Consider the following 21,079-nt stretch of genomic DNA (forward strand, 5'->3'; position numbering starts at 1 on the left):
CTCTCTGGTGAGATGACAGAGCGCACTCCTGACAGGGCCCACTCGCTGGCACGGCTGGCCCCTCCGGCCTTGTCTCAGGTCACCCTCTATACAGCTGCCTTTCTGTCTCCTTCCAGGCTCTAGTGCTTACCCACTCTGTCCTGTCAGCAGCCTTTATAAGTCTTGTTCTCTTCCCACCAGACATTCTTCCTGCCTCTAACCCTTCACCTAATTAGCTCCCTCCTACCCTTCAGATCTCGGCTCAAGGCTCCTGTCCTTAGGGAGACTTCCATGACAACCCTGACAAGGTGAGGTCCTGGTGAGAGGCACTTGGAGCACTCAGATGCTGCAGGTCTATATCTGCCTTGTGCATATCTGACTGATGTCTTTGTATACAGACCATAAGTCTGAGAGGCAAGCACCTCTTCTGATTTTTTTTTTGCTGGGAAAGATTCACCCTGAGCTAATATCTGTTGCCAATCTTCGGCTCTCTTTTTTTTTTCCCCTCCCCAAAGCCCTAAGCATGGTGTATATCCTAGTTGTAAGGCCTTCTAGTTCTTCTGTGTGCGCCGCTGCCACCGCATGGCTACTGACAGATGAGTAGTGTGGTTTCATGACCAGGAACCGAACCTGGGCCGCCGAAGCAGAGCATGCCAAACTTTAACTGCTAGGACATCAGGGCTGGTGCACCTCTTCTGATTTTGTTCCTTATGTATCCAATGTTCCTTATGTATCCCTGGAACACGTGAGGCACTCAACAAATACTTGTTGCATAAGTGAGTCAATGAGTAAATGAATGTAAAATAAGTATGATACTCAAGAAAATATAAATACCATTTCCAACAAGATTGACTACCAACCTTGAACACTGCAAATGGAGTTGACCTGAGTGACAGAATCCAGTTCATCGAGCGTCACAGGGCCAGTCAACTCACAGGAGCGAGCACCAGAGGCCACACCCAAAGGGGGCTTTTGAAGCAAGAGGACAGTTCGTTCAACACAAACAATCCGACCTGCCAACAAAGACACTTCAGATTACTGAAGCACTGAAGAAAAAAGTGAGTTCTCCTGCTAGTAACCACTCCTGAGTAGCGTGGGCTGAGGGGCACAGCAGTGGGGCCATTCCTTTGTGTCCAGCGACACATGCACTGTGCAGAAAGGAAGCCCAAAAGCCCCCAGTGTGCTAAGCTGGAAAAGCACACAAATATTAGATTCAAATTCAATTCAGAAAGGTGAATTTTGTGGTATGCAAATTATACCTAAATAAAATTTTAAAAATACACAGTTTAGGCAAGATTCTAGTTTGATTCCTGGAAAAAAAAGGGCTGACTGATCTAATATTTATTGATCTAATGTTCAGAATAGTCTAGCTTTTTGTTTGTTTGAAAAAATGATGTTTCAGGCAATGGCTTCAGATGGCTTCTGCACCTAGAAAGCATGTCACCAAGACACAGTTCTCGAGTGGTCAATAGCATCTCTCATAGGACGTGTCAGCACTGCAGGGGGTTCTGGTTCTGTCTACATGGCCATGGCAGGGGTGAGTGAAAGACCGAATCTGGCACCATGGGCCTCTTCCACTCCACATGCCATGTCCACAGTGTGCTTCGTGAAGGGTCCAGCAGCTCCAGAGCAAGAGAGAGGCATCCAGAAGCTACAAGCCGTTTTGTGGCATCTCTCAGTCTCCACTGGATCACAGCTGTCAAGAAGAAAGCATACCCTGGTCTCGGACAGCGTCCCTGAAGAGGAAGCTGTGAGGGGCAGCCTCGGCGAGCGCTTCCAGGACTTCTGGGTCCAGTACACATGAGGAGGCCACACAGACCGGGATGGTTTTGGGGAGGCCAGAGTTATTCTCATCCTGCACTTGCAGGGTGACGTCAGTCACCATCAGCCAAATCTCCCTTTGCTCCCGAAGAAGCAAACTGTTTAGCTACAATTCAAAGACAGAGTAAAGATCGTTAACTTAATAGCTATTCTTATACCCAAAATTATTTTTTAAAAAGCAATAATCTTAGATGACTATTATTAACGCTAACAATTTTAGATATCATTTCAACAAATATTTTTAAATATACAATCGACTTTGCACGTCTTGGTCACTAGCCCCACTGACACGGCTGTGCCCTGTGGGCCTCAACCTTGTACCTGTCTCATGGGCTCCTCTGCTGGGATACAATCCACCCTCCCCTGGCACTCCTCTGTTTGTCCCCTCAGGAAACACTCATTGTTCTTTTCTTTCTGATCCTGTGTTCATATACCTAGAATGTTAACTATCATATTGTTTTATATTTAGTACATACACATTCTTCTCTCCTGCTAGATGTAAGCTTCCTGAGGGTTATGAACTGAATGTTTGTCTCTCCCTCAAATTCATATGTTGAAGTCCTAACCTCTAGTGTAATGATAACGGGAGGGGGCCTCTGGGAGGTAATTAGGTCACGAGGGTAGAGCCCTCATGATGGGATTAGTGCCCTTATAGGAAAAGACATGAGGGGCCGGCCCCATGGTGTAGCGGTTAAGTGTGCGTGCTCTGCTGCTGGTGGCCCGGGTTTGGATCCCGGGCGTGCACTGATGCACTGCTTGTCAGGCCATGCTGTGGCGGCGTCTCATATAAAGTGGAGGAAGATGGGCACGGATGTTAGCCCAGGGCCGGTCTTCCTCAGCAAAAAGGAGGAGGATTGGCACAGATGTTAGCTGAGGGCTGGTCTTTCTAACAAAAAAAAAAAAAAAAGAAGAGACATGAGCAGGCGAGCTTGCTTCCTCTCTCTGCTCTCCACATTGTGAGGATACGAGATGTCCCTTTGTGAACCAAGAGGACGGCCCTCACCAAGAACCCGACCATGCTGACACTTTTGATCTCAGACCTCCAGCCTCCAGAACTATGAGAAATAAATGTTTGCTGTTTAAGCCACCCAGTCTATGGTAGTTTGTTATAGCAGCCCAACCTAAGACAGTAATATATCTTACTGGCCCTCAGGCTTTGCACAAGGCCTTGGTACAAAGCAGGTATCAAATAATTGTTGTATCTGCAATAGTTTTTATTTTTCTCCTTTTTTTCTTTCTTCTTCTATTATAATTTTTTTCATTTTTTTTTTAATCTGCAAAAGTTGTAATGCATTTTAAAGATCATTAAAATGGCATTCTGCCCTTCCCGTTGGTCAAGGTTTAGGATTCAGTAGATGCGAATGGGGCCAAGGATTTCGCTAGGATGACCCTCGTGGTCATTAGAGCTGGGCTGTTGAGAACCTGGCTGGCTTGAGGTTCAGTTGGTGTTGCTGGTGTGAATGGCGTGGTCAGGTTGAGGATTCCACATGGCTGGTTGACAGGACTGGGCAGAGAAGGCAACTTGCATGGTCAGGAGCTGTGGGTTGGGACAGAGGAGGCAGCTCACACGGTTGGGAGGTTGACTGCATACAGGAAGTTAGAGTAAGTTATACTGAGGGAAATGAAAGCCAGGTTTCTCACTGTTGGATAAGGGAGTTATAAATGTGGAAATAGGGAAACCTAGAGTCAATTCTGTGGTAATGGTCTACAGTTGGAGATATTGGTGTAAAATCATGATTTTAGATAGAGATAGATAGAAAGACAGAAAGAAAGAAATAGATATGGATTTATGTGTATGTGTGCATAAGTAGACACATAAATTTTCTTGCTCTGTCCACTGAGAGGGCCTAGAAGCAATGAAATTCAAGTAGCAAAGAGCCCACCTAGTACTCAGATGTTGGCTTCCAAATGCCATTCTCTATTAAAATCAACCAGGGCTCCTTTAAGAGATGGCTGATTCCAGAGCACAGAAAACACAAGATGAATCTGAAACATCTTATTGTGTCAGAAAGTACTCAAAGAATGATGGAAACATGTCTAAAGGACACAGGAGCCAGCTTGAATCTGGGAAAATGTGAGCATCAAAATAAATGATAGTAACAGATTACAACCCATTGAATAAAAACTGAATCCATTGGTCCATACTGATATAAATAAGTGAAAACATAAATAAATCAGGGAAATGAAAAGCTCCTAATTATAGCCCAATGCCAACAAATACATGTAGAAGAAGTGCTGGAATCAGAAAATTTCCATTTGGCCACCATCAGAGTAATAATTCAGGCAAGAATCATACGGATGTTAAAACAACTGGGTAAAAGTTTGATAAGAAATAGGATATTTATACAGTCTCAGTGTATCTTCCCACAAAATACTTGTTTCATAGTTATTAATTAATAAATGGTGTCTATTCTTCAAAAATGTCAAGATCATAAAAGAAAAGATGAAGAAATGTTTCATCTGAAGGAGATGAGAGAGACATGGCAGCTAAGTGCAATACATGACTCTGTATTGGACCTTGGAGTTATAAAGGAATTTTTTGGGAACAATGGGAAAAATTGCATTTTAAAAAATGGCAGACATCTCAGGAAAAACAAAGATTTCTAAAAGATTATCTGAGGTTGGAAGTTCTTCTGACAGTCTTCAAAGATTTTAGATGTTCTTTGTAAATACCCTGGATTTGGCTTATTGTCTCTTTTTAAATCTCCTGATAAACCAAAATGATCTAATTTCCTTTGAAATTAACTATCAAATTATTTTCACCATTGGGGTTATGAACAAAGTCACTAATAATAAAATCCTCTATAAAAAGATACAAAAACCCAACTGATTCAAAGCAGTACTAGCAATCTTATTGCTAAAATTTTATTAAAAATAGATCTCTTCAGGGGCCAGCCTGGTGGCGTAGTGGTTAAGTGCTCGCGCTCTGCTGCAACGGCCCGGGGTTTGCAGGTTCGGATCCTGGGTGCACACTGATGCACCGCTTGTCAAGCCATGCTGTGGCGGCGTCCCATATAAAGTAGAGGAAGATGGGCAGGGATGTTAGCCTAGGGCCAATCTTCTCAGCAAAAAGAGGAGGACTGGCAACGAATGTTAGCCCAGGGCTAATCTTCCTCAACAACAACAACAAAAATATCTCTTCCACACAAATATGCCCAATTAATTTTTGATGAAGTTGTGAAAGCAGTTCAATGGATGAAGGATAGCCTAACAACAAATAATGCTGGAATGACTGGACATCCATAGGCAAAAAAATGAACCTTGACCAAAACCACACACCTTATAAAAAAACCAACTCAAAATGCATTGTGGACTCAAATGTAAGATTATAAATCTTCTGGAAAAAAACATAAAAGATAAATTTTTGGACGTGGGATGAGGCAGAGAGACTTGGCTTGTCTTGGACTTGACAACAAAAGCATAATCCATAAGAGGAAAAGTTGATAAATTTGATCACATAAAAGTTAAAAACTTTTGCTCTGCAAAAAAACCTGTTAAAAGGATGAAAAGAAAAATTGCAGACCCTGAGAAATATCTGCAAATCACATTATCTGACAAAGGCTTTGTGTATAGAATATATAAAGAACTTTTAAAACTCAACAGTAAACAAACAACAGTTCAATCAGAAAATGAGCAAAAGACATGTACAGACATTTCACCAAAGAGGAGATACAGATGGCAAATAAACCACGAAAAGATGAACATCATTAGTTCTCTGGATGAATCTCTAAAGAATTACGTTAATTGAAATAAGCCAATCTCAAAAGGAATTGTTATAGGTTAAACTGTACCCCTTCAAAAAGATCTATTGAACTCCTAACTCCAGTTACTCAGAATGTGACCATATTTGGAAATAGGGTCTTTACAAATTTATCCAAGTTAAGATGAAATCATTACAGGTGGGCCCTAATCCAATATGACTGGTATTCTTATAAAAAGGGGAAATTTGGAGACAGGCAGACACAGAGGAAAGACCACGTGAAGACACACAGGGTGAAGACAGTCATGTGACCGGAGTGACGCATCTACAAGCCAAGGAGGGCCAAGGATTGCTGGCAAACACCAGCAGCTGGAAGAGGAAAGAAAGGATTCTCCCCTAGAGCTGCCAGGGGAAGCATGGCCCTGCCAACACTGATGGCAGATGTCTAGCCTCCAGAAGTGTGAGACAACAAGTTTTCATTGTTTTAAGCAATCTAGTTTGTGGTACTTTGCATGGCAGACCTAGGAAACTAATACCGATATATACTTCATGGTTCTATTTATGTAACCATCATAAAATAACATAATTTAATGATGACAACAGATTAGTGGTTGCCAAGGGTTAGGGAAGGGGAAGGAGATGGGTGTGGCTATAAAGGGGAACATGAGGGAATCTGTGGTACAGTTGAGTATATTGATTGTGGTGGAAGTTATACGCGACTATACACGTGACAAGATTGCATAGAGGTAACACACACCCAAGTGCTCATATACATGACTGGTGAGATCTGAATCAGCTACGGACTGTGCCAATGTCAGTTTCTTGCTTTTGGTATTGTACTGTGGTTACTGTGGGTATGGGATGTTGATATGCGGGAGGGTGCACAGGACCTCCCTATACATTTCTTCGCAATCTACTGCGTCTAAAAATTTTGAATAATTTTATTCAAAATAGAAGTTAAATACAAAAAAAATCTCTCTCTTTCACTTTCATGACTTAGTCATTAGTATAATGCAAATACAACTGAATCTTTTTCTGATAACTCAGGTTCTTACACTGACTCATGGTGCCACTCTAAAAGTCAACCATCACTGTAGAATGTGTAGGCAATTGGCTTAGCCACAGAGTAGCCCCAGCACTTAGCTTATTTCAATTCCTCTCCAAGGAAGTTGGTTTCTGGTGATTCTCTTTCCCACAAAAGCAGAATACAGGAGATATAAAGAATTTTAGTGAATTGAAGAATCTGTTCAACTGGGTTCTGGGTCCTTGGCTACTTCCTAAGTACCACCAATCCCAATACACATACTCACGGAAAGCCATGCTCACTGGCAGGCTGCACCTGCACTGACAGAAGCCTGTTTCTTCGCAGAAAACTCCGGACAGGAGGGGATCAGTGTTTTCAGCCAGCCCTGAGGCAAGGCTCCTTCACCCAGAGAGGCAGACAACCTGCAGTTTGTCCTTCTCTGCCTGAGGGCTCCCCTCCCACTGGGGCAGATGGTTGAGGCCTGGCTACGCTGTGAGCATGTGACACCCGCTTTCTTTACTCTCCACCTCCTGTCTTGGCTGGAGGACTGTGGGCAGGAGTATGCGGTGTCACAGCCACCTATTTGCGCCCCTGAGGACAGCATTCCACCGGCAGTGTAAAGGGCAGCTGCACAGTGAACCACTGCCTGATGTCACAGCCCCACAACCTGGAATATACTTTAGAATAATAAGATGTGCCAGGTGTCAAGCGTGTCAACACATTGAGTGTTCTGCAGACGATGGGCAGAGGAGCACACAGTCAGCCTTTGGTTTGCCTCAGACTTGAAAAGTAAGAGAGACATCAGGTGCCCAGATCTTGTGCTCCCTGGGGGCCCGTCCTCCTGCCTGTTGAGCCAGATGCTGGGATGGCTCACAGGGAGCTCTGTTGAGTGACTAATGTCAATCACTCACTTATTCCTCAGGAGAGACACTAATTAGCTGTCAAATGACTAAAAGGTGAACAGAGAAAAGGTTTTCCTGTGTCAGGATTGAAGAACAGTATGTTCTATATAACTCTCAGGTGACTGTGATTTACATGGATGTTCCTCTGAGTTAAGGTCCAGCAGAAGTTTCTTGCAGAACTTATGACACGTGTTCAGCTTGCCAAGAACATCTCTTTCCCTTGTCTACTCCTAGCTGATCTGCTGAGTGGCAAGGAAGCAAACAATATGCTTCTCTAGGCTGCTGCTCCCTAGAACTACCCAAAGCCTCGCAGGGACCCCAGAGTTTCTTCCCACTGTTGCAGGCTCTCAGAACTGCTCAAGAGCTCTGAGGAGTAGCCGAGCTCAGTCCTGAGATTCCCACTCCCACCCCCTAAACAAGGTTTCAGCTTCTTTTTCCTTTCTTTAACGTGCCTAAGGAACATATTACTGGGCTAGGAATCTTTTGGGGCAGGGTTATGCCTGGGCTGTTTTAGACCCCAGTACTTAACACAGTGGCTGGCAGTCCACACCTGCACAAGGAACGGATTTATTATCGTTTCAGCATGGGGCACACATAACTGGACTTTAAAAATGCTTTTCTATTTTGGTACTCCATTAATTTCTCAGAGATTATCCTTTAATAAACTTGATAACACCTTATACATTAAAACACCTTATGAGAAAGAGAGAGAGAGAGAGAGATTACCTGTGGTCTTTGATAAATCACTCTGGCATAGAAACTGCAACGGGTACTGAGATCATCAGTCTGGAAAGGCATTGAAAAAGATAAGTAACATCACACAAAGCACACAAATACAGCAAAAGGAATTGAAGACCTTGTTAGAAACAAAGACGTTACCTGGAGAATTCCTCTTAAGGAGCAAGGAATTGGAGGCTGGTAAAGCTTAGAAACGGGGTCTTCTTCAATTATATCAATTTGTCCCAGATTTGGATGAGCAGTGAGGATGTAACAGAAGCTAGGAGGAGGCAGATGAGTTTTTACCTGTTTAAAACAAAGGCAAAGGTAGAATGTGAATTTACTATTAAATGACTCAAATATACTGTTAAAATCTACTCTTAAATATATACATATTTACTCATAGATGCATACTATATCTCTGGAAGGCTATATAAAGAAATGGATTATATTGTTTATCTCTGGGACCAAGTATAAAAACTTTTGTACTTTTGAATTTATTACCCATTCAAGCTTTCATTTTGGAGATTTATTCTTCAGAGTATACTAAAAACACCATTTAGAAACTTCTTCCTATTAAATAATCTAGAAATGGGCATTTTTGACCACCATTTTGCTGGTCTAGCACAGCACACAATCACAGTCTTAGATCTCTTCTCAGAAGTCAGCTACGACATACACGAGACGGCCCCAGTGTTTAGCCTTGGGAGCTATGGCTCAAAGCAGCCGCTGGCCAGGCTGCTTGCTAAGGCTCAGGAATGGAGAAGAGGGGACACCTTTTAATCAGTCAATTTTGCTACCTGTGAGCAACTACCAGAAACAATTTGATGAGTCAGGAAAATGAAAATTCCTGGCTAACCTGGTGGTTACATGAACATCCACGGATTTTATTTATTAGGTTATGTGAATTTCTGCTCTAATTGGTAAATGAATGTTGGTTCTACCAGTGCCTGAAAGGTGGTGGGGAAGACACACTGTGTCTTGTTTAGCACGAGGCTAAGGCTCTCATTGTTGCAATGGCATGCAATGACTGTGGTTTAAAAACGTTACCGTAAATTAACTTCAAGAAGACTGTAGCGTAACAAAGCAGCAAAAGCAGCCAAAGCCTGGACTTCGGAGTGAGACAAATGAGTCTGAATCTCTGTCCTGGCTCATACTCACTGGACCTGGGACTGCAGGGGTGGCACCTGGCTCAGCACCTGGCACAGAGCAGGCCAGTCACGGGAGCTCTTCAGATGCTGGGCTTACCTCTTCACAGGCTTGCCTGTGGCCAGGTGCTTTCAGAGCTATCACTGGAGGCCACATGATGTCAATCAAACTGAAAAGCCCTGCTGTCCTGGAAAAAGAGAAGATGCTGTCAAAGGTATTCATCATTAAACATCATTTATTAAGTACCTGGTCAATGAGCTGGTCATATGTAGATCTGCTTAACTGACACCATCCCTAATCCCAAGGAGCCACCATTTGGGACGAGTGGTGACTCAGATGGGAAAACAGACAAACAAACCTTCAAACCTGACTGCACAAGAAGAAGAAGATTGTTAATTAAATTATGCTACATCTGTACAATGAAATATTATACAATCTTTGAAATGGTTACATAGAAAATATTTAAGGACATAGAAAGATGTTTATGATACCTTGCTAAGTGAAAAGCAGGTGACAAATTATAATGTCTCTCTCTATGTATGTGTCTGTGCATGCACCTACATATAATAGACTGAAGGAAAAGAAGACTGAAAGATATAAAAGCGTTTTTAGTGGTTATCTGAGTGAAGCTTGGAGGTGATATTTACTTTCTTCCTTTGGCTTATACGTATTGCCTATATTTTTCCAAAACAGATATGTGTGTTACTCATATAATAAGAAAAATGATCAATAAGTTATCTAAAGTAAAGAATATAGCCAGATACAAAAGAACAAATACTATATGATTCTACTTATATGAGGCCCTAGAGCAGTCAAACTCTCCAGAAAGGAGAAGGGTGGGTGCCAGGGGCTGGGGGAGTGGCAACAGGTACTTAGTGTTTAATGGGTATGGAGTTTCAGGTTGGGAAGATGAAAAAGTTCTGGAGATGGATGGGGGTGATGGTTGCACAACAATGTGAATGCACTTAATGCCACTTGTCTGTACATTTACCACAATAAAAAATAATCCTGCTTTAGTTACAAAAAGAAAAAAAAGAAAATATATCACAAAGGCTTCTTAGATTTTGCTTTAAGTTTCAACAATGTTAATATATAATATATTGTTTACTTTTTTAAAAGTTTGTGGCCTTAATAATTAATGTTACATATTCTTATTTCTTTCAATAGTTCATAGCAAGCACTGTAGGGATCTAGCAGTTAACAAAACCAAAAAACGCAGAACCTGAAAATGAAGGTCTTAGCATCATACTAGAACAAGACACAAAGCATTTCCCCATCTCCTTTTGGCTCCTCACTCACACCAATTACAATGGAAACACCCCATACAGTGTATGGCCTACTGCAAACACCAAGAGTCAATATCAAGTTCTGGGTCAAAATCCAGCACAACAATAACCAAAGGCGGAAATCATATGCTAAAAAAGAACTGCCCAGTGAAAATTCACTCTCTCCCTCCCCGATTATTTCTGAGAAGTGCTCTGCAGCAGCTGTGTGTGTGTGACAGCACAGGGCTGGGGGACCCAGGGCTGGGTGAGGTCAGGAAGAGCTATCCTGGGAAGGTTCAGGTTAGCCCATTTGACCTCTTGCTGCCCTTCTCCTGATACTAAAGAGCTGGGTAGGCCTGCTGTGCCTCTCTTCCCCGGAGACTGTCCACTTGCTCCAGGCCTCTTCAAATGTCACCTTCCCCAAGAGGCTCTCCTAGAACATCCTGCTTACAGCTGCTCGCTATGTGCCCACGTGCTCGCCTGCGCCGTGGCTCACTTCTTTCCACTGAGCACAGCACCTGACTCATGTTCCACTCCTGTCCTCTCGCTGTCTGATGTAAGCTTCCTAAGGGGTAGGCACTGATCCGGTCCCCGCTGAGTCTCCACTGCCACAGAGAGGTGCCCAGCCCAGAAAAGGTGGTCAAAAGACCTGGTGAATGAATAACTGACACACACTATCACAAACACCTACATTCTTCATTATAGACATCAGACTTGCCATATTTGATATCCTCATTTTCTCTCTGCAGTCTGGAGAAATACAATGTTGGAAGGCAAACAGTAATTTTTTAAACCAATAAATATGCCCCAGGCTCTCGCCTTAGATCTGACTGCATTTCCAAGACAAAGCTAAGACTCTACTCAAGCCTCTTGTTTGACAGGGAGGGAGTACAGTATGGGCCTTTGAGTCAGACCTGTGTGAGCTCTAGCTCTGCCTTTTATACACTGTGAAAGCTTAAGAAAGTCACTTAATTCTTGGACCTTCCATTTCCCCTTCTTTAAAACTGGAAGAAATCAGTACCTCGCTGTTGGTGTTATTGCAAGGAGTAAAAGAAATAATGCATGGACCTACGAGGGTTTCTATGCTCAGAATAAGTACTCAGTAAATGTTAGCCATCGAATATTCTTGTAATTATTCATACCATCAGTGTTTAGGCTATTAACTTCTATGCTGTTTTTTGCTGAAAAATTTCCCAGTTGAAGACAGGATTTTAACCCCAGACTTACTTTGTGAAGGAACAGAGTAAAATTAAGAGTATGATGAAAAATGTGTAAAAAAAATTATCTTCTTTGTACAGAATAGAAAAATAAACAAACCCTTTCCAGATAATAACAGAATGCTTATCAATTTTCCTAAATTTTTTGAGTTTCTGTTTTGTGGAGTCCCATAATACTCAATGAAGACAGAGTTCTGCACTCAGAGTTGCCACAGGTGGCATATCTGCCACTCAAGTGGCAGACTCTTGAGAACGCTGTGTAAAAGACACCTGTAAAACTGGACAAACTGAAGTTTCTTCAGTTTATAACTATAAAACGTTTTTTGGTATAATCACTATTAATATCCCAAGGAACCAGTATTCCCTTGGAATTTTCTTTGAGAAATGCTAGACTACGGACACAGCCTTAGAAAAGTTTTATTTGAATTCAATGATGTTTACTTACTTAGTGAATGCTAATGGCTAATTTTAAAAGTTTGGACAGATTACACATTTATATTTTAATGCAGATTCTTAGGTCAAGGATGTCCATGCATTAAATAAAATGCTTAGTCTCATAAAAAATCAGCTTCTCTACTGTTTTTAAAAATAGATATGGTTTAAATGGTTGTTGTTGCTTTGTGAACTAGAGCCTTCGTCTTGGGCACTCATTTAAATGACTCCAGCCTCTGGGCCAAACTTTGTGCTGAAGCTAACTTTCAGCACAGTGAAAGTGTATTGTTCTTCCCACTATAAGCCATTGCTTACTATTCATTTTTGCATATGGTTTCATTTTATTACACAGAAACTCATTCTTTTTAAAAAGTCTTACCTTTAAAACCTTGCAGGACATTTGGTCCTGTCCAAAATGTCCATCAGACATTTGGTCCACACCAAAAGGTCCTTGAAAACTGGTCATATTTGGTCCTTTTAAAAACATCTGTGGAGACATTGGGTCCAAGCCAAAAGGTCCTTGATATTTGGTCCTGTCCAAAACAATATGGCATGGACCAAATATGCTCATGGCCATTTTGGACAAGACCAAATGTCAAGGACCTTGTGGCGGGAGCCAAATGTCTTATGGACCAAATGTCTTATAGACCAAATGTCTTATGGGTGTTTTGGACAGGACAAAATGTCTGCTAATCCTTTAAAATATGTTTAAAACAACAAACAAGCTGTCTGACAGGGTAGAGGCCACCAAAAGTTTGTCTTTTCATTAAAAAAGTTTTAAAAATAAAACAAATAAATGTTTAATTAAAATAGAGAAAAAAAAAGGACATACAGATTAAGTCACTATGTTTACAACATGATAAAAAATCTGAAAACTTTGTTTTGCCAGAATGAATTTCTTGGGATATATTTTAATTTACAGATTGCATAAAATGAATCTCCCAAAAATTTGGGTCATTATACTGTGACAATAAAAATTCACAGATAATTAATAAAAAATTATTTAATTATTATGTCTGCATTTGGAAAATGGAGCAGACAGAAAGGAAGCTGGACAAAGTTATCATTTTCCTACCTAGTTATTAACTTGATGGGTTTTGCAGTAGTCAGAAGCTCTCTGACAGCAGATTCAAGATAGCTTAGGTTCAGTAGGTGAAGTTAATAATCACTGAAGGGAAAACTATGTTTCACACCACATTTAGTCACAACTTTACGTCATGCTTTAAGCTGTCATCTAAACAGCAGATGCATCTGAAGAACAGGAAGAGTGCAGGAGACCCTGGAAGCTGGTGCAGTCACACGTGGAGGAGGACGGACAGCATGGGTGCATGCGTGGACATCAGAGACCGCCCGAGAGGTCTCCTCTGGGCACCCACTTTGGGAGCTCTGGGCACAAGGGCTTGAAAGAATCAGCTGAAGAACATGTGGCTGCTTTTAGAGGCAGGAGGCACACTGCACAGTAGGAACTGGCTGAGCCCAACAAACTTTCTTTTTTTTTTTTTTTGTGAGGAAGATCAGCCCTGAGCTAACATCCATGCTAACTCTCCTCTTTGTGATGAGGAGGACCGGCTCTGAGCTAACATCTATTGCCAATCCTCCTCCTTTTTCTTTTTTTTTCCCCAAAGCCCCAGTAGATAGTTGTATGTCATAGCTGCACATCCTTCTAGTTGCTGTATGTGGGACGCCGCCTCAGCATGGCCGGAGAAGCAGTGCATCCGTGTGCGCCCAGGATCCGAACCCAGGCCGCCAGTAGCAGAGCGCACGCACTTAACCGCTAAGCCACAGGGCCGGCCTCCCAACAAACTCTCTTAAGCTCACATCTCAGGAAATCGGAAAGCTTCTATAGCTGTACTTTTCTATAGCTATATTTTTATTTACAGTAACAGATGTACATTTTAAATGGGCAGATAAGAAGGTATGCACGTATTAAAATTATATTTACCATACTGTACAGTTAAAATGGTTAAAATTGTAAATTTTATGTATATTTTACCGTGAAAAATGAGTATCTAGCATTTTGACTGGAGTCTCTAGGAGTTGCTGATAGTTCATGAGAAGAGTTATACTCCCTTCTGCACAAGATGTGATGCAATATGAACACCCAGATCTTTACTGTACCACAGGGATACAGAAGGTATGAATCCATTTTTTTTAAAAATAATTTTATTCATTTATTTTTTCATCCAAAGCCCCAGTACATAGCTGTATGCCATAGCTGCACATCCTTCCAGTCGCCGTATGTGGGACGTGGCCTCAGCATGGCTGTAGAAGCAGCGCGTCGGTGCGTGCCCGGGATCTGAACCTGGGCCGCCGGCAGTGGAGCGTGCGCACTTAACCACTAAGCCATGGGGCCGGCCCTGAATCCATTTTTTAAATTTGAAATAATTGACATACCAAAAAATTCACCCTTTTAAAGTGTACAGTGAGTGCACTGGTTTTTAGTGTATTCACAGAGTTGTGCAGCCTTCACTACTATCTAACTTCAGAACATTTCTATCACCCCCAATATATTCTAGATACACCTCCTGCTGTGTCCATTAAGCAGTCACTCTCATTCCCTCCAGCCCCTGGCAACTGTGAATCTACTTTCTGTTTTTATGGATTTACCTCTTCTAGACATTTTATATAAAAGGAATAATATATGTGGTCTTTTGGGTCTGGTTTCTTTCACTTAGTATAATGTTTTTAAGGTTCATCCAATTGAAGCACGTATCAGTACTTCATTTCTTTTTATGGCTGAATAATATTCCATGGTAAGGATAAATGACATTTTATTTATCTATTTATCAGTTGATGGACATTTGGGTTGTTTCCACTTCTCAGCTGTAATGAACACTGCTGCTATGAATATGTGTGTACAAGTTTTTGTGTGGACATATGTTTTCAATACTCTTGGGTAGATAATCTAGGAGTGGAATTACTGGGTCCTGTGGTAATTCTGTGTTTAACTTTTTTTTTTTTTAATAATTTTATTTATTTATTAATTTTTCCCCCAAACCCCCAGTAGATAGTTGTATGTCATAGCTGCACATCCTTCTAGTTGCTGTATGTGGGATGCGGCCTCAGCATGGCCGGAGAAGCGGTGCGTCGGTGCACGCCCGGGATCCGAACCCAGGCCGCCAGCAGCAGAGCGTGCGCACTTAACCGCTAAGCCACGGGGCCAGCCCTGTGTTTAACTTTTTGAGGAACTGCCAAACTGTTTTCCACAGTGCTGCACTATTTTACATTCCCAACAATGTATGAGGGTCATAAATCCAATTTTGCTTTTAAGTTAAACATATAAGTTTTTTAAAATTTGGAAACATAAAACTTTATATCTAGGAAGGACTTGTAAAAAAACTCTTAGTAGTGTTTTTTTCTACATTCAATTTCTATTTTATGCCTTTTGGACTCTTTGAAGTTTTAACAAGAACATGTATTACTTTTACAATCTATTTTGAAAACGCTAAAACAGTGACAACCAGTGGAGAGAAGTGTCATATAGTGGAAAAAGCATCCTCTTTAGTCACACCAGGCCTGGTCTGAGCCCAGCTGTGATCCTCCAGCCATGGGGCCTCAGACTTGTTTCCAGAGAGAATGTGTCTTTTATGCCTGAGTGTCGCATAAATGGCAACTGCTATTGCAATTATTGGTATTACTAGGTTGCCATTTGTATGTTCAAAAAAACTCCTAGAGAAGTAATATCATTTATTCACATTTAACTATTACTCTGTTTTTTATACCATTTAATCATTAATTCATTTGATTAAAAAACTGATTTTGAAATAATTATAGATTCATAGAAGGTTGCAAAGATAGTACAGAGCGACCTTGTGTACTCTTCCCCCACTTTCTTGTATAAATACAGGACATTGGTATTATGTGTGCTATGCCATTTCATCATAGACGTAGATTCCTGTAACCACCACAGTCAAGATACAGAACTATTCCATCACCTCAAGGATCTCCCTCATGCTTCTTCTTTATAGTTTTCACCACTACCACCACCATCCCAAACCTCTAGCAACCACTGTTCTGTTTTACATCTCTATAATTTTCTCATTTTGAGAATGTTAACGTAAATGGAATCACATAGTACATGACATGTTGAGACTGGCTTTTTTCATTCAGCGTGATGGCCTTGAGATCCACCCAAGTTGTTATATGTATCAACAGTCTGTTCCTCTTTATTGCTGAGTAGTATTCCATGGTATGGATGGACCACAGTTTGTTTAGTCATTCACCTTTTGAGGGACATTTTGGTTGTTTCCAGTTTTTGGTTATTACCAATAAAGCTGCTATGAACAATTGTGTACAGGTTTTTGTGTGAATGCATATTTTCAATTCTCTGGATAAATGTCCAGGAGTGCAACTGCTACGGGAAGTTATGTTCAATTTTTTTATAGGAACTGCCAACTATATTCCAGGGTGGCTACACCATTTTACATTCCCAGCAGCAACATATGAGAGACAGTTTCTTCACATCCTTGTAGCATTTGATGTTGTTACTATTTTCTATTTTAGTTGTTCTAATGGGAGTGTAGAGATATGTCATCATGGTCTTGATTTGCTTTTTCCTAAGGGCTAGTGATGTCGAACATCTTTTCATGTGTTTATTTGCCATGCGTATATCCTCTTTGGGAAATGTCTCTTCATGTCCTTTGCCCATTTTCTAACTGGACTTCTTGTGTGTGTGTGTTTACTATTGAGTTTTGAGAGTTCTTTATATATTCTGAGATAAGAGGTTTGCAAATATTTTCTCAGTCTGTTTTTTCTCTCACAGCTCGTCTTTTCATTCTCTTAACAGGATCCTTTGTAGAGTAAAAGTTTTTAATTCTGATAAAGTCCAGCTTACTGATTTTTCCTTTTATGGATCATGATTTTGGTGTTATGTCTCAGAACTCTTCACCCACTCCTAGGTCTCAAAGGTTTTTTCCTAAAAATTTTATAGTTTTATGTTTTATATTTAAACCTAAGGTACACTTTGAGGTATAAGATTTAGGTTGAGATTAACTTTTTCCCTATGAATGTCCAATTTGTTGAAAAGACTATCCTTCCTCCATTGAATTGCTTTATTTGCACCTTAGTCAAAATCACTTAGCTATACTTCCATGGGTCAATTTCCAGGTTCTCTCTTCTCTTCAATGATCAGTGTCTATCCCTCCATCACTGTCATAGTCTCTTGTAGCCATATCATAAGTTATGAAATTGGGTACATTGATTCCTCTCAGTTTGTTCTTTTTCAAAATTGTTTTACCTATTCTAGTGCCTTTGCATTTCCACATAAATTTTAGAATGTGCCAGTCTGTATCTACAAAAATTTTTGCTGGGATTTTAATGGACATTGCATTAAGCTGATACATCCTTTCGGGGAAAACTGGCATCTTTACATTGTTAATCTTCCAATCCATGAACATGGCATACCTCTCCACTTATTTAGATCTTCTCTGATTTCTTTAATCAGCATTTTCTAGTTTGCAGTACACAAGTCCTGACATGTTTTTAGATTTATACCTAAATATTTTTTTGGGGGGGCAACTGTAAATGCTGTTTTTAATTTTGGTTTCCAAAGGTTTCTTGCTACTATAAGAAATGTGATTGATTTTTGTTATGTTAATCTTGTATGCTGCAACTTTGCTGAACTTACTTATTAGTTCTAGGAGGTTTTTTGTTTTTGCTGAGGAAGTTTCGCTCTGAACTAGCATCTGTTGCCAATCTTTCTCTATTTTGTATGTGGGTCACCAGCACAGCATGGTCACTGACGAGTGGTATAGGTCTGCGCCCGGGAACCGAACCTGGGCAATTGAAGTGCAGCGTGCTGAACTTAACCACTAGGCCATGGGGCCAGCCTCAGGAGGGTTTTTTTTTGGTAGATTCCTTGGGATTTCTGACATAGACCATCATGTCATCGGCGAATAGGGACAATTTTTTTTTTTCCTTTTTTTTTTTTTTTTTTTGCTGAGGAAAATCAGCCCTGAGCTAACATCCGTGCCCATCTTCCTCTACTTTATATGGGACGCCGCCACAGCATGGCATGACAAGTGGTGTGTCGGTGCACGCCTGGGATCTGAACCTGTGAACCCTGGGCCGCCGAAGTGGAGCGCGCGTACTTAACCGCTTGCGCCACCGGGCCGGCCCCAAATAGGGACAGTTTTATTTCCTCCTTTCTGATCTTTTTGCCTTTTCTTGCCTTATTGTGCTGGCTAGTTCACTTACTTTTAAAGCACCCTATCAGAATCTACCACTTAACTTCCATCTTTAAACAGCTCTGACATAGAAAATAACTCTGAGAGGCCATCAGGGCAGTGAGTACAATGAAGAGCATGTGGAGAGTGTGACAGATGTGCCAACAGTGACAGGACATCAGAAAAGCTGGATGGAGACAGCAAGGCTGCATTAAAAGGTCAAATTCACATTGCAATCTTCCCTCAATTTCCTTTAAACTTTCTTTCATTTCTTCTCTCTTTCTCTCCCCTTCTCTCTCTCTCTCTCACACAACCCCCTAATGATGAAACTACACTCAAAGAAAGGGCAGGCTAGGACTACAAAAACTGCAAAGCAGTATGGCCCCTAGAGAAAAAAAATCCACCCCTCATCATCCTGTGTGCATTTGCTTGAAGTTAAATGCCTGGTTTTACCAATTGGACTGGTTGTTTTGATGAGTAAAAAAAGTGGCAGAACACTACCGAGAGATTCAAACTTTTCTCTTATTATCTAATTATTTGCTAAGGCTGAAAATATAAAATTTCAAATACTTTTTGTGTTCCGTATAGTCTTGTGAACAAATAATGGAAAAAAGATCTTAATTTCCTTCAAAAAATAGGTTCACATAGCACTGTCATAATTTATCTACCAACAGGCTTTTACTGTTTAAGCTTCATTAAATCTTAGATTGTTACAAAGGCTACTTAAATATGAACTTTCCTAGTGGGACAGGTAGCTGGACTTGAAAAATTACCTTTCCAAAGAGAAAGTCAACAGAGCTAGTGAACAGAGTCTAGGCGTGCAAAATACTACATAGAATAAGCTAGTGATATAGCTACTCATGAGTGCAAAGTACATTCTCTTCAAAGGCACTTGTGACCAACAGCAAATGCAGGACGTGGGATAAAAGATTTCCTTGAAGACTGTTTTCAACTCTTCCACTCTCTCTAAAGCAAGGGCCACCCCTAAGTGTGACTAGTTATTGGAAGTGTAAGAGGTACGTTCTTAGAACACATTCTTACTTATGAAAAAGCCCTTGGAGAGACCCCTCAGGAGAGATACAATAGGATGTGTGTGTCACTCTTTGAATCTAATTAAGGCCCCATAGATTGACTGAGAGTTAGGACTGCAACAGAGGGGAGAGTCGGTTAGAAGGGAGTACTGCTACCTCATGCTCTTCAGGGCTCGGGTTACAAATTCCCAACCCCACCAATGCGGCTGGAGATGGGCATTCACTCTGAGGGAGTGCTGGAGATAGAATGGGGTAGAGAGAGGACACCTTTCATCTGTAATGCAGGCAAGTCCTGAAATCTCTCTTGGTCTCATTTTCCTCCCCTGTAAGATTCTGAGATTCTCCAATTTTTAATTCTGCTACCATTCTTTGCTGCCTCGTGTCTCTGCTTGAGGAAGAAAGGTAACTCCAAAGTCTCCAGCATTAGGTGAGGGTGGTAAAGCTTGCCATGGCTAAAGGAGAGGGGTGGGAACGAGGCATATGCTCTTTCTAGGAGAGTTCAGTAGTATGGAGTAGCCAGAAACAGCTAACCAGCTGTGATAAATGCCTTCCGCAGACTGATATGTAGGCTTGAATGACTGAAGACTTCTTTTTGTGTTGCAAAGGGCTTTGGGTATTGATTAAAATAAAATCGACCTAAACATTTCCAATTCATTTGCAATAAAAAGTTACAAAAAGAGTAAATAACTTTAAAAACATTTTCTGATTTGTTGTTTAATCACTACCAGCTCCCTAAGAGTAAAAAATTGCTCCAAAGATTATAAAGGGTTAGGAGTACACAAATAGAGATACTTACCTGGAGTAAAGTTATTTATTTCTTAGAATAAAAAAACTCATTTTCTTGCCTGCATTTTGTTGCTTGTGAGATATTCCAGAAGCTGTCAAAATCTAAGTAGAAAGTACACAAAAGAGTCACAAAGGGAGGGGACCAACTTGAGGCCATCTCCGGAAAAAGTCTCACAATTTGGCATCAGAGTCTGAAGTGATGTCAACACTCAGATGTCTCCGTTGTATTTACGAGAGCCGCAGTTCTGCATGGACGAGATTGCTACATGGAGCTGAGTAAGCTACACATGCTCAGAGAACCCCAGATGGGTATAGCCACTGGCACTTTCAGCTCTCTAACCCCTGCATCATGAACGCGCTTGGTCATCACGACGAGTAAACGAGGGCGGGGATAGTCCTTGGACAGTGACGGCAGGGCTCTTCTGCTCGGGACTGAAGAGGAGGCCACACAGGTAGGGAGTGTGACTGGGGACAACATCAAGGAGGGACTTGAGAAACATACAACAGATGAAGAAGGAAATGGGGTTCTGCTGTCACTGCCATTTGAAACAATGCTAAATTTATATATTTTTATACTAATTTTATAGACTCTTTGGTGCAGCAAATGATTGACTTCCTCTGGCCTCATTATATCTAGTGTTACTTATCTTGATAGGTGTTTGACTAATGTCATTTGGAAAACCAACCACTCAAAGTAAGGGAAACCAAGATTTTCACGATCTCTAGTCCATTGCAAGAAAGTAAAGGTGGCAAGTTTTTCCCTTTGCATACTAGGTCATTAACTGATATGACTTGCTCGCTTGGCCTATTTTCTTACTTATTTTAGGGGTTATTTTTCCCTCCTGATACTGCCTCCTCTAACTACTCTCAAATCTTCTCCGGGTAATCTAAG

At 41.1% G+C, this 21,079-nt stretch overlaps 1 protein-coding gene across 3 annotated transcripts in view; it reads right to left on the bottom strand.

Annotated features, from left to right (window-relative positions):
• Window positions 1-21,079, bottom strand: part of SPIDR (scaffold protein involved in DNA repair) — a 472,343-nt gene that overhangs the window by 19,728 nt on the left and 431,536 nt on the right. For all 3 annotated transcript variants that reach the window (XM_058564544.1, XM_058564547.1, XM_058564546.1), the window contains exons 13-17: window positions 9,392-9,479; window positions 8,306-8,449; window positions 8,153-8,212; window positions 1,696-1,906; window positions 840-992 (exon numbers count right to left, since the gene is read on the bottom strand). In XM_058564544.1, the coding sequence (XP_058420527.1) occupies window positions 840-992; window positions 1,696-1,906; window positions 8,153-8,212; window positions 8,306-8,449; window positions 9,392-9,479 (656 nt within the window). The remainder of the gene's footprint in view (window positions 1-839; window positions 993-1,695; window positions 1,907-8,152; window positions 8,213-8,305; window positions 8,450-9,391; window positions 9,480-21,079) is intronic.

Source organism: Diceros bicornis, chromosome 21, assembly GCF_020826845.1.
Source record: "Diceros bicornis minor isolate mBicDic1 chromosome 21, mDicBic1.mat.cur, whole genome shotgun sequence".
Classification (NCBI taxonomy): domain Eukaryota; kingdom Metazoa; phylum Chordata; class Mammalia; order Perissodactyla; family Rhinocerotidae; genus Diceros; species Diceros bicornis.